Genomic DNA, 14,458 nt, shown 5'->3' on the forward strand with positions numbered 1-14,458 from the left:
TGTATGGTGCGTACCTGAAGTCGCTGTAGGGGTGTATGGTGCGTACCTGAAGTCGCTGTAGGGGTGTATGGTGCGTACCTGAAGTCGCTGTAGGGTGTATGGTGCGTACCTGAAGTCGCTGTAGGGTGTATGGTGCGTACCTGAAGTCGCTGTAGGGTGTATGGTGCGTACCTGAAGTCGCTGTAGGGTGTATGGTGCGTACCTGAAGTCGCTGTAGGGTGTATGGCACGTACCTGAAGTTGCTGTAGGGTGTATGGTGCGTACCTGAAGTCGCTGTAGGGTGTATGGTGCGTACCTGAAGTCGCTGTAGGGGTGTATGGTGCGTACCTGAAGTCGCTGTAGGGTGTATGGTGCGTACCTGAAGTCGCTGTAGGGTGTATGGTGCGTACCTGAAGTCGCTGTAGGGGTGTATGGTGCGTACCTGAAGTCGCTGTAGGGTGTATGGCACGTACCTGAAGTTGCTGTAGGGTGTATGGTGCGTACCTGAAGTCGCTGTAGGGTGTATGGTGCGTACCTGAAGTCGCTGTAGGGGTGTATGGTGCGTACCTGAAGTCGCTGTAGGGTGTATGGTGCGTACCTGAAGTCGCTGTAGGGTGTATGGTGCGTACCTGAAGTCGCTGTAGGGGTGTATGGTGCGTACCTGAAGTCGCTGTAGGGTGTATGGTGCGTACCTGAAGTCGCTGTAGGGTGTATGGTGCGTACCTGAAGTCGCTGTAGGGTGTATGGTGCGTACCTGAAGTCGCTGTAGGGTGTATGGTGCATACCTGAAGTCGCTGTAGGGGTGTATGATCCACTCCCCTGCTGATTTGAGTCTCTCCTGCTCCATGGCCACGGCCTTGTGGGACCCAAACATGCGCAGGCTGAACTTGTTGACCCCCGGCTGCAGCATGGCTCCAAACTGTCTCTGGATGAAGGTGGACTGGTTGGAGTAGCTGTAGTCCTCCCCGTCTAGACCCATCCCAAACCCCCCCATGCCCCCCGTCCCAGACAGACTTCCCATCTCCGGCGTGCCCGCCACGGTGTTACAAGCCGTGGTTGTCGTGGTTTCCGGGCCCAACGCTACAACGACCACTCCGGTGCCAGTGGAGGAGGAAGTGGAGGCAAGGGCGGCGCGTGACGAGGAAAAGCCAACAGAACGCTGCTGGGTGGAGGAGAAGGGGGCTGGAGGAGGGGGCAGGGGGACAGGGGTGGTCGGGGTGCCAGCTGAACGGAAGGGGAGGCCGTCTCTGGTGGCACTCAAGATGGAGAGGCGCCGTCGCCCCCCTCCAGAACCGGACCCCTCGACCCCTGACCTGTCACCCTCCAGCGATGCCTGGGAGAGGCGGTACCCTGGGGAGGGCAGGCTGCCCTTACTGCGCCTCTTAGAGTCTCCTCCACTACGACCCGGCCGACCCTCACCCCCGCCAGGGGGCCCAACACCTCCCGCCACCCCATCCATCCCCTAACCAGGGAGAAGGGAGGCAAAGGGAGATCAATATAACCTGTCACTCTCAGATTCACTCTGTCACTCTCAGACCTGTCACTCTCAGATTGTCAAAACGGGACAATATGTCCTGTCAATGTTCAACTAGGAGCCTAATAACAGGCTACAAGCTAAGACTGTCTGGGGAAAGAGAAAGGTGGTGATTAAATAGTTTTTATAATCTCCAATGGCTTGTAGTGATCTGTCTCCTCTCCACTGATCTGTGCATCCTAACCCCACCTCTGGGTGTTTGCCACGTAAAAACAATAGATTTGTCACTCCAAAAATATGATGGCAGTGCTTTCTCTTATCTCCTCCTTTCCCCAGCTCGCTTTTCTTCATCGAAATCTCTCCATCCTCCCTTGTTCTCCTGGCCTGAGGCCCACCTTCTCCTTTCTACTGCCGCCCTCAGCGTTTCCACACCAGGCATATTGGCACCTAATTCCTGGTCTCTCTCTCAGGGATAATGACGCAGGTCGCTCTTTGACCCTCCCTCTCTGGTTGTCAAGGACATGTCTCCCTCTTGCTCTCATCGACACATGGTAGTATTCTGTAAGAGTTCATCTTGACAGTGGATGAGAGGTGGTAGTTTTGGGTGGTTGGCTACCTATGAATGACAAGTACACGTGAGACTCATCAGCACGGGTCGGTTTGTTTTAACGGACACAAACGGGCACGAGACACCCACAGACAGACACTTGCACACAGTCTGACACACCCACGCACTGATTTATACTGAAACACGCTTTCAAACATAGACAGAGATACACACACAGACACGAACATAAGCAAGAGTACACATGCAAGTGGTCGTACCCACAATTTAGTCCACATTCGCCTAATATTCCCTTAGTCCGGGCACGTAAAACAAGACAAGCTGTTAGCGTCAGCATTAGGGTTATTTTCGGAATTCAGTTCGGAAACACACAAACAGAACAGACAACCTGGGCAAGTGCAGAATATGTGACGTCTCCAAACCCGCCCGGATAAATGTTCTGCTATTTCAGACGCGTTTCCCCTCCTCTTCCACTTATCCAGTCAGTCCCAATGACATCCTTGGACCGTTACAGCGACATCGTTGGAGCCCATCCTATTCGTTTACGATTAACAAAACCTATGTTTCGTTTACATGTTTTTGACGAATCTTGATGAATAAAACCATGCAAGGAAATTAAGTGCACTTGAATGAATTATATCCATGAAGTCATGTTCCAACCGGAATAACTTGTTGAGCTTGAGAAGGTATAGCCAAATATTTAAATAGGCAATTCTATGGCCAATCATAACTCAAAAGGAACGCGACACCAGTCTTAATATTCTGATTCCGATTGCAGACTGACTTCCAAAACGCCCGTCACCTCTCAGGCACGCAAGCACGCAACTGAAATATTAAATAAATAAATACACACAAAGGTCTGGATCTAATCGGCTTGTTACCATGGCAGCCGCATCCCCATCACCCTTCCTTCCCCAGGCTGCACGCCCAGCCGGCGCAAGAAGCACACAGCACAGGTATGGGTGCCGCGTCATCCACCCCAACACAACCGGGGAATTGCGCGAGGGAGGGAAATAAAGAGAGAGAGAGAGAGAGAGAGAGAGAGGGGTGCGTTGAAGGACAAATCCAACCCAAAATATATATATTTTTTTCACTAGTCCACTGTTGATCAATTCCCAAAGTGTTTTCCATGTCAGAAATCACATTTTCAAGATATAGGACTTTCGAAAATCAAATTGTCACTTGCCACATCCTCATGATGATGCAAAATGCATTGTATGATGCTTAACGACCATTTCTGAGTGGATTTTCCCTTAAGGAGCAACAGAGTAAGCGGGAGAAAAGGGAAATGGGAGAGAAGATAAGAATCAAATGAGACAGTTAATTCGTTTATGGGCAGTCGCCGTGCGCACGGATGTGGGTCATCTCAGTCCGTACAATATAGGACACAGCGATGCACCTCAGAAAACTCTGCATCTAATGGCATCGGTCAAACCGAATATCTCCACCAGCCACAGTGACAGAGATAAGCCGCAATAACTGGCAACTGAAATGGCTTAATTACAGTTCATTATTTGTTTCTCAAACAGTATAAAACATGGTTTGATGGATGGGGACCATGCACACCGAACATAAATGAGTCACAGAGAGAGACAGACAAACAGACAGAAACAGAGAGAGAGAGTGTCGTGGAAAATCGCAAGATTATGTTATAATGCTTGTATTGCATTATAATGGTTGTTTTATTTGACAGAATAGAGTATTGTGTGTGTGTTCCACTGAGGATGGGCCTCTATGAGATAGCACTGACAGAGGAGATATACGATGTCTTTGGGTGATAAAACCTAAAGAGCATTCCAGATAACATGAGGTAATGGTTCTGTGCTATGAAGTACCAGGAACGAGATTAGAACCTCGTCTTACGGACCAAACTGAACGATAATTTATAGCTAATGTTATCTGGCTAAGGGATACTCCTTTCTCAATTATAAAGTCCCTTTGTGAACTGTCCCTAAGATCTGTGGTTTGTCATGTAAGTTGAGAGGGGTGTATCTTGGCTATAAAAGATCTTTGTACTTTTCTGTTGGTACTTTCAATGGTTCATTAGAGATAGCGCATCATTGAAAGTCAAAGGCTATTGCAAAGCTCTTATTATTATTTAAAATGTAGTTTAAGTATAACTCTGACTGGTGTGTGAAGTTTGTTTCTCCTCATTTGATAAATACAGAAATAAGCCACCACAAGAGACAGAGAGAGAGAAGAGAGAGAGAGACAGAGACAGAGAGAGAGAGAGAAGAGAGAGAGACAGAGAGAGAGAGAGAGGGGGTGAAGAGAGAGAGACAGACAGAGAGAGACAGAGAGAGAGAGAGAGGTGAAGAGAGAGAGACATAGACAGAGAAGAGAGAGACAGAGAGAGAGAGAGAGAGAGAGAGGGGTGAAGAGAGAGAGAGAAGGGGGTGAAGAGAGAGAGTGTAGTGATGGGTGAAGAGAGAGAGAGAGGGGGGGGTGAAGAGAGAGAGTGTAGTGATGGGTGAAGAGAGAGAGAGAGAGAGGGGGGGTGAAGAGAGAGAGTGTAGTGATGTCTGATAGTTACCTCCATAATTGATTGGTTATGCGTGTCATCATCATAACCGGATATGACTAACCTAGCAATGAGGACTAGCAGATAGTAGCTGTGTGGACTGCACGTTAATTGTCTGATTTAAGAGTTAGTAAACGTAACTAACCGGATAATTCACTGCCTGGTCTCCATCAAGACATGGTGTCAGAATTAAAGAACTCACACGCGATGATTAGTGAGGAAAATGTCAAAATTCAACCCACCAGAGCAGTTTGATTTCTTGCAGCCGTCATCAGGGCCTATCTGGAGAGTTTTTCCAGTTGAGTGGCATTGAAACTGGAAAAGGAGACTGGTGTAGTGTAGGTGAATTCACAACTTTATGCAATGGGGAAAGATGCAGATATGGTCTACAATGCATTCTCCTTTGATGACTTTAATGAATAATTTGACTATGATGGGGTGATTGAAAAACGGAATGAACATTTTGTGCCACAGCGCATTCAGAAAGGGGGAGAGACAGTGGAATATTTTGTGAGGAATCTGTATGAGCTAGCTAAATACTGTGAGTTTGGAACTACAAAGGACTAACAAATAAGGGACAGTATTGTGATTGGCATTATGGACAGTGATGTTTCACAAAAGCTACAGCTGGAGCCAGACTTGACACTGGAGAGGGCAACACAAATCCTGCGCCATTCAGAGCAGATCAGCATTCACTTCGCGAGAAAGGTGAAGTCATGCAGGTTCTGTCATGCAGGTTCTGTACAGAGAACAAAACAACTCAAAAGAGAGAACCACTTGTCATGACACCTTTACCTAAGGGTCCGTGGCTGAAGATCGCAGCCGACCTGTGTGAGCTAGAGGGCAAGAAATACCTCATAGTGGTGTTCTACTATTCTAGGGACATTAGAAATACAACATAGTGGTGACTACTATTCTAGGGACATAGAAATACCACATAGTGGTGGACTACTATTCTAGGGACATTAGTAATACCACATAGTGTTGTTCTACTATTCTAGGGACTTAGAAATACCACATAGTGGTGTTCTACTATTCTAGGGACATTAGAAATACCACATAGTGGTGGACTATTATTCTAGGAACATTAGAAATACCACATAGTGGTGGACTACTATTCTAGGGACATTAGAAATACAACATAGTGGTGACTACTATTCTAAGGACATTAGAAATACCACATAGTGGTGGACTACTATTACAGGGACATATAAATACCACATAGTGGTGGACTACTATTATAGGGACATTAGAAATACCACATAGGGGTGGACTACTATTATAGGGACATTAGAAATACCACATAGTGGTGGACTACTATTATAGGGACATTAGAAATACCACATAGTGGTGGACTACTATTCTAGGGACATTAGAAATACCACATAGTGGTGGACTACTATTCTAGGGACATTAGAAATACCACATAGTGGTGTTCTACTATTCTAGGGACATTAGAAATACCACATAGTGGTGGACTACTATTCTAGGGACATTAGAAATACCACATAGTGGTGGACTACTATTCTAGGGACATTAGAAATACCACATAGTGGTGGACTACTATTCTAGGGACATTAGAAATACCATAACACTGTTAAACAGAAGGACCAGAAAGCCAAACAAGCTTACCAGTTCTTCTATAACAGGAGGCATACAGTACGCCGCCTACTGGAATTACACCCTGGACAGAGTGTCAGAGTCAATCTGGACGGAGAGAAAGGATGGAAAACACCAGCAGTTGTCAGCAGCAAATCTCCAGAGCCGAGATCCTACGTTGTGGAAACTGAACATGGCACCATCGCTCAGAGAAACAGGCGACACCTTCAGGCTTTTGCAGAGTCACCTACTCCAGAGAGAACAACAAAAGAGTCACCCAGTCTACCAGTGAGCCATCCAACTCCCATCCTCTCACTCAGTCCACCATCTCAGCGAGCCTCACCACAACTGGTGAGAATGACCTCCAGAGGTGGAGAGGGAAAACTACCACTGAGGTTCAGAGACACTTGAGAAAAAAAGAACAAAAGAGGTGTAGGAACAGCAACTGTTTCAGGGCAGAATGATCCTCATGTTGCTGTGGACTGTCAACCCCCATGTCCTAGTTGACACAGTTATGTGTATTGTCGATATTAAAGAAAAAGAAAACGTATGTTTCTATGTTACTAAAAATATATGTTATTGGAATACAAATAGTTTGTATTGAAAAGGTCCACAGGGTGAATATTTGTATTAGGTAGAGAGGATGTATAGTTTGGATTTCTCTCCGAAAAGGGGAGATAGTGATGTCTCATAGATATCTCCATAATTGATTGGTTATGCGTGTCATCGTCATAACCGGATATAACTAACCTAGCAATGAGGACTAGCAGATAGTAACTCGTTGGACTACATGTTAATTGGGGCGGCAAGGTAGCCTAGTGGTTAGAGCATTGGACTAGGTAACCGAAAGGTTGCAAGTTCAAATCCCCGAGCTGACAAGGTACAAATCTGTCGTTCTGCCCTTGAACAGGCAGTTAACCCATGTCATAGGCTGTCATTGAAAATAATAATTTGTTCTTAAATGACTTGCCTAGTTAAATAAAGGATAAAAACAGATAATTCACTGCCTGACCTCCATAATGAGAGAGAAAGGCAGATGTCACACCATGTTATGATACGGTTATGCTCCAAGCTTTATTTGGAGAGGCAGTGCTTCCAAGACAGAAATGAATAAACACACCAAAACATTGACTACATTAAAATCACTTTCAATGAACATGGAAAAAATATTGACTGTTGTTTTGTTTATGTACTTCATCGCCACATAATTCTAGTTCTATGCTATCTATGTAGTTAGTGTTCCAGTTAGTGTGTCGGCTATGTGCCACTTAGGATTGGTGGGCCTGTCTGTCAGTCAGTGGTAGTGTCCAATAGGAACAGAGTGTTTAGGGCACGTGGACTGCCCTCATGATGTTAGTGTGACCAGAACTAGGGATCCAGCCGGTCACCACGATCACCATGTCACCTGTCTTGAAGAAGCCCCTGGCCTTTCCTACACACAGTGAGGGAGGGTGGAAGAGGGAGGCAGACACAGTGAGGGAGGGTGGAAGAGGGAGGCAGACACAGTGAGGGAGGGTGGAAGAGGGAGGCAGACATAGTGAGGGAGGGTGGAAGAGGGAGGCAGACACAGTGAGGGAGGGTGGAAGAGGGAGGCAGACATAGTGAGGGAGGGTGGAAGAGGAAGGCAGACATAGTGAGGGAGGGTGGAAGAGGGAGACAGACAGTGAGGGAGAGTGGAAGGGGGAGACAGACATAGTGAGATAGTGAAAAGAGACATGAATAACATCCATATGACACTAAACTTACGTTCTCTCTTTCCTACATTCTCCCCATCTTTCCCACTCCTTTTCTCTCTCTCTCACACACCCACCCCTTCAACACACACAGACCTATGTTCATGCCGAAGTTGACTCTGTTGTCTACATCGTCAGCCCAGACGGGAGCAGGGAGGGGGTGGAACAGCACTGGGAACACACCCCTCAGCAGCTGGGCCTGACGTGCCACCTGGAGACAGAACACACACACTGCATCAGTCCACCCGAACTAACAGCCTTTACCTTTACCCTGAAGGAGGCAGGTAACAGCCCCACTCTACAGGCTACAACCACATATCAAACAACAATCCTAAGCCTAACCTTAGGGGTTGTGTCTCGTAGAGTGGGCCTGTATTCTATCTCACCTGAGGACTTCTTGTTACCGCGACGATGGGACAGCGTGGGCGATACCGGGACAGAAGCTGGGCTGACCTGGGAGAGAGAGAGGGATAGAACGAGCAGAAAGGGAGAGGGTTGGAGTCAGTGAGCATGTGTGTGTTTGCATGTACAGTACGTGTGTATGTGTGTGTGTATAACAGCATACCTGCCAGTAGTAGTGAGTACTATGACAGCTCCAGCACAGCATTTGAAGGAGGATTCTACAGCTCCTATAGCTGTGACCTCAGTAGGGTCATTGGACAGAGGGGTCAGACGACGAAGCTCCTCAAACAACTGCTGTTGGAAGATGGCTGCCTCTGCCTCCCTGCAGATCTGTAGGTGTGTGTAGTGTGGTGTGACAGAGATGAAGGGGGAATGTTTAAAGGGATAGGTCACCGCAAAATCTAAATTTGTCAGACATTTTGATTCCTTGGAAGTGTCCTACAGCCCAACTCTCCATATTTGACAGGCAGCAGGGAGCCTAGCGGTTAGAGAGTTGGGCCAGTAACCAAAAGGTCGCTAGTTTGAATACCCAAGCCGACAAAGTGAAAAATATGTTGATGTACCCTTGAGCTGGGTACTTAACCACCCTAATTGCTCCAGGGTCGCCGTTGATAATGGCTGGCCGTGACCCCACTTTCTGAGGGTGTGAAAAACACATTTCCAATTTACACATCTATAATACACACTTGTACACGTGTGAAATAGGACAAATATAAGCACCCACCAAATGATTATTTAATAGAATGGACTTTCTACTCTTCACACACTGACCGAGTGCATCATGACCACAGACTCGACAGGGAACAGTCCTTTAGCCGTCTCCCCAGAGAGCATCACACAGTCGGCTCCATCCAACACTGCGTTAGCTACGTCACTGCCCTCCGCACGCGTAGGCCTGGGGTGGGCTACCATGCTCTCCAACATCTACCACACACACACACACACACACACACACACACACACCGTTATCAACGTCACACACATCAGCACACAAAGGATGTGGTTGGGCAACATGAGAGAAGACACTGAGAATAGAATGGGTAGAGTGATGGGGAGGGATGGTTATTGATATTCGTGAGACTCCACACAGAGTCTAGCCATATGAGTCAATATGAAGGAGACAGAGAGAACATGAGACCGAGGAGTGTTTGTGTCCGTGTCTATGTGTGTGTGTCTGTGAGAGACAGTATCTATGTTATCATCATTATATTTTGTGTCCTGTTGCTAATATCCTATGTAACACATCCCAACTGTGTGTGTATGTTGTTTGGCGCTGCCCCTCTCTTCATGCCCTGAAGTATTTATGTGTGTGTGTATGTGTGTGTCTGCATGTGTATGTGTGCATTTTGGCCTTTTATTTATTTTTTAACTGCTATTATGCTGTCACTCTGAGTCAAGAGTGTACCATACAACACACTCAACATGGCTCCAGGACTGTGTGAGTATGTGTGTGTGTGTGTCCTCTGACCTGTGTGGCACAGATAACAGGCTTGCCAGCGGAGTTGCATCGTCCGATCATCATCTTCTGAGCGATGAAGACTTTCTCTGCAGGGATCTCTATGCCCAGGTCGCCCCTGGCAACCATCACCCCATCACTCTCCGCCAGGATCTCCAAGAAACTGAGAGAGAGAGAGAGAGAGAGAGGGAGGGAGAGAGGGAGGGAGAGGGGGAGAGAGGGAGAGAGAGAGGGAGAGAGAGAGCGAGAGAGAGAGGGAGGGAGAGAGAGAGGGGGGAGGGAGAGGGAGAGAGGGAGAGAGAGGGGGGGAGGGAGAGAGAGGGGGGGAGAGGGAGAGGGAAGGAGAGAGATGGGGGAGGAGAGAGAGAGGGAGGGAGGGAGGAGAGAGATGGAGGGGGAGCGTAGGAGGAAGGAGAGAAGTAGACATGACTTATGATGACATATTCATATACAGACAGCCATATGGGTTTTTAATATCCAGATCCTATATAGTTCTAACACATCCTCATCCATCACTCTGCTGTCAGCTGTCAGTGTGATTATAGATCTATAACATCTAGACATGGTTATCAGTGACGTGGTTATCCATCACTTCGCTGTCAGTGGGAATGTGTCTGTTATGATAGCAGAGATACAATATAATGTTCTATTTAATTCCGTGGTTACGATACTGCAGAGTGGTTTTATGTGTATTTAATTTAGGATCCCCAGTAGTTCCTGCCAAGGCAGCAGCTACTCTTCCTGGGGTCCAAACAAAATGAAGGCAATTACTTCACCATTTAAAATAAAACAGTACACCCTACAACGCATTATTACACCACTACTCTACCACTACATTCACTACCTTACCAAAAGTATGTGGACACCTGCTTGACAAACATCTCATTCCAAAATCATGGCCATTAATATAGAGTTGGTCCCGCTTTTGATGCTATAACTGTCTCCACTCTTCTGGGAAGGCTTTCCACTAGATGTTGAAACATTGCTGTGGGGACTTGTTTTCATTTAGCCACAAAAGCATTAGTGAGGTCGGGCACTGATGTTGGGCAATTAGGTCTGGCTCGCAATCGGCATTCCAATTCATCCCAAAGGTGTTCAATGGGGTTGAGATCAGGGCTCTGTGCAAGCCAGTCAAGTTCTTCCACAATGATCTTGACAAACCATTTCCGTATGGACCTCGCTTTGTGCACAGGGGCATTGTCATTGCTGAAACAGGGAAGGGCCTTCCCCAAACTGTTGCCACAAAGTTGGAAGCACAGAATCGTCTAGAATGTCATAGTATGCTGTAGCATTACGATTTCCCTTCACTGGAAATAAGGGGCCTAGCCCGAACCATGAAAAACAACCCTAGACCATTATTCCTCCTCCACCAAACTTTACAGCGGGCACTATGCATTCTGGCAAGTGGTGTTCTACTGGCAGCCGCCAAACCCAGATTCATCCGTCAGACTGCCAGATAATGAAGAATGATTCATCACTCCAGAGAACGCGTTTCCACTTCTCCAGAGTCCAATAGCGGCGAGCTTTACACCACTCCAGCTCATGCTTGGCATGGCGTATGGGGATCTTAGGCTTGTGTGCTGCTGCTTTGCATCCAGAGGCAGTTTGGAACTCGGTAGTGAGTGTTGTAACTGAGAACAGACGATGTTTACGTGCTACGCACTTCAGCACTCGGTGGTCCCGTTCTGTGAGCTTGTGTGGCCTACCACTTCACAGTTAAACCGTTGTTACTCCAAGACTCTTCCACTTCACAATAACAGCACTTACAGTTGACCGGGGCAACTCTAGTGGGGCAGAAATTTTACAAACTGCCTTATTGGAAAGGTGGTATCCTATGACGGTGCCACGTTGAAATTCACTGAGCTCTTCATTATGGCAATCCTACTTCCAATGTTTGTCTATGGAGATTGCATGGCGGTGTGCTCAATTTTATACAGTCAGCAACGGGTGTGACTGAAATAGTCGAATCCACTCATTTGAAGGGGTGTCCACATATATATACACTACCGGTCAAAAGTTTGGACACACCTACTCATTCAAGGGTTTTACTTTATTTTTACTCTTTTCTACATTGTAGAATAATAGTGAAGACATCAAAACTAAGAAATAACACATATGGAATCATCTAGTAACCAAAAAGTGTAAAACAAATCAGAATAGATTTTCGATTCTACAAAGTAGCCACCCTTTGCCTTGATGACAGCTTTGCACACTCTTGGCATTTTCTCAACCAGCTTCAAGAGGTAGTCACCTGGAATGCATTGGGTGAGGTTGGGTGATTGTGGAGGCCAGGTCATCTGATGCAGTGCTCCATCAATCTCCTTTATTGTCAAATAGCCCTTACACAGCCTGGAGGTGAGTTGGGTCATTGTCCTGTTGAAAAACAAATGATTGTACCACTAAGCGCAAACCAGATGGGATGGTGTATCGCTGCAGAATGCTGTGGTAGCCATGCTGGTTAAGTGTGCCTTGAATTCTAAATGAATTACTGACAGTATCACTAGCAAAGCACCTCCACACCATCACACTTTCCCCTCCATGCTTCACGGTGGAAACCACACCACGCAATAATATGTTCACCTACTCTGTCTCACAAAGACATGGCGGTTGGAAACAAACATTTCCACCGGTCTAATGTCCATTGCTTGTGTCTTTTGGTCCAAGCAAGTCTCTTCGTGGTGTCCTTTAGTAGTGTCCTTTAGTCCTTTTCTTTGTAGCAATTTGACCATGAAGGCCTGATTTACGCAGTCTCCTCTGAACAGTTGATGTTGAGATGTGTCTATTACTTGAACTCTGTGCAGCGTTTATTTGGGCTGCAATTTCTGAGGCTGGTAACTCTAATGAACTTATCCTCTGCAGCAGAGGTAACTCTGGGTCTTTCTTTCCTGTTGCAGTCCTCACGAGAGCCAGTTTCATCATAGCGCTTGATGGTTTTTATGACTGCACTTGAAGAATCTTTCAAAGTTCTTGAAATTTTCTGGATTGACTGACCTCCATGTCTTCAAATAATGATGGACTGTTGTTTCTCTTTGCTTATTTGAGCTGTTCTTGCCTTTTACCAAATCGGGCTATCTTCTGTATACCCCCCTTCCGTGTCACAACACAACTGATTGGCTCAAACGCATTAAGAAGGAAAGAAATTCCACAAATGTACTTTTAACAAAGCACACCTATTAATTGAAATGCATTCCAGGTGACTACCTTTTGAAGCTGGTTGAGAGAATGCCAAGAGTGTGCAAAGCTGTCATCAAGGTCAAAAAATAGCTACTTTGAAGAATCTAAAATATTAAATATATTTTGATTTGTTTAACACTTCTTTGGTTATTACATGATTCCATATGTGTTATTTCATAGTTGTCACACCCTGATCTGTTTCACCTGTCTTTGTGCTTCTCTCCACCCCCCTCCAGGTGTCGCCCATCTTCTCCATTTTCCCCAGTGTACTTATACCTGTGTTCTCCGTTTGTCTGTTGCCAGTTCGTCTTGATCATAGTTTTGATGTCTTCACGATTATTCAACAATGTAGAAAATAGTAAAAATAAAGAAAAACCCTGGAATGAGTAGGTGTGTCCAAACTTTTGACTGGTACTGTATACCGTAGTGTATCTACAATACAAAATGTATAATACCACAATAAAACAATATTACAATGTACGTGTGTGTAGTGCGTGTTACCGTGTCTGTGCGTATGCGTTTGTGAGTGCCTGTGTGTGTGTCTCTTCACAGTCCGCGTTGTTCCATAAGGTATCTGATTCTACTGCTTGCTTGAGTTATTTGATGTGGAATAGTTCCATGTAGCCATGGCTCTATGTAGTACTATGCATTTCCCAGAGTCTTTTCTGAACTTGGGGACTGTTGAAGAGACCCCTGGTGGCAATGGCATGCCTTGTGGAGTATGCATGGGTGTTTGAGCTGTGTGTATGTCATTTGAACAGACAGCTCCATACCTTCAACACGTCCATACCTCTCATAAAGACAAGCAGTGATGCAGTCAATCGCTCCTCTACTTTGAGCCAGGAGAGATTGACATGCATGTTATTGAAGTTAGCTCTCTGTGTACATTTAAGGGCCAGCTGTGCTGCTCTGTTCTGGGCCAAGTGTAATTTGCTTATGTCCCGCTTTGTGGCACTTGGCCATACAGTATGGACTACTGCTCAGCAGTAGTCCTGGTGCTATAAAACCAGAGCCTGTAGGACTTGTTTTGTTAATAGCGATGTCAAGAAAGCAGAGTCCTATCATGCAGCCTCAGAATGTTTTTCAAATCTAAACATATAGCCCAACTAAAGTTGCACAAATAACTCTAAATGAAGCATATAGTAGGATCAGTTTCTTTGTTAACCGTTCAACACAGAATAGCCACAATTGTTTGTAGAAAATATCCGTCCTATTTTATTGAGCTGTGTTCAATTGTATTCTTCATAATGCCAAGGAATTCTAAGCAAATCCTGTCTGCTAAATTAACTAGTGTAGCCCACAGCCATATGGCATAGTTTGATCAGGGCCTAACATAAGGACAACTCAAGAGTATGTTATTCTGTTCTTCTTAAATAGACTACATTTTCTTCATATCATGATTCTTTAGACCTGCCTAAAATAAATAATGCCTCTAGGGGAGCTCTGGATTGGGCAAACGCCGTGTGGGGAGAAGGAGATGCGGCGTTGGACCACTTCGAGGAGTTTACCCGCCGCTTCCGGGCTGACTTCGACCACCCGCCCGAGGGTAGAGTGG

General features: G+C 46.1%; 2 protein-coding genes across 5 annotated transcripts in view; both read right to left on the reverse strand.

The window, feature by feature from the left end:
- The window catches only part of LOC135523000 (potassium/sodium hyperpolarization-activated cyclic nucleotide-gated channel 1-like), a 39,977-nt gene extending 36,845 nt beyond the window's left edge, over positions 1-3,132 (reverse strand). The window contains 1 exon segment of the mRNA XM_064949733.1: positions 765-3,132. Coding sequence (XP_064805805.1) covers positions 765-1,438 — 674 coding nt within the window. The 5' untranslated portion in view covers positions 1,439-3,132.
- Positions 3,133-7,187: 4,055 nt separating this feature from the next.
- LOC135521829 (pyruvate kinase PKM-like) overlaps positions 7,188-14,458 on the reverse strand; it is a 30,346-nt gene continuing 23,075 nt past the window's right edge. For all 4 annotated transcript variants that reach the window (XM_064947579.1, XM_064947582.1, XM_064947581.1 and 1 more), the window contains 6 exons: positions 9,742-9,892; positions 9,045-9,197; positions 8,437-8,603; positions 8,258-8,324; positions 7,968-8,082; positions 7,188-7,570 (listed from right to left, as the gene is read on the reverse strand). In XM_064947579.1, the coding sequence (XP_064803651.1) occupies positions 7,464-7,570; positions 7,968-8,082; positions 8,258-8,324; positions 8,437-8,603; positions 9,045-9,197; positions 9,742-9,892 (760 nt within the window). In that variant the 3' untranslated portion in view covers positions 7,188-7,463. The remainder of the gene's footprint in view (positions 7,571-7,967; positions 8,083-8,257; positions 8,325-8,436; positions 8,604-9,044; positions 9,198-9,741; positions 9,893-14,458) is intronic.

This window comes from Oncorhynchus masou, chromosome 30 (genome assembly GCF_036934945.1).
Source record: "Oncorhynchus masou masou isolate Uvic2021 chromosome 30, UVic_Omas_1.1, whole genome shotgun sequence".
Lineage (NCBI taxonomy): Eukaryota > Metazoa > Chordata > Actinopteri > Salmoniformes > Salmonidae > Oncorhynchus > Oncorhynchus masou.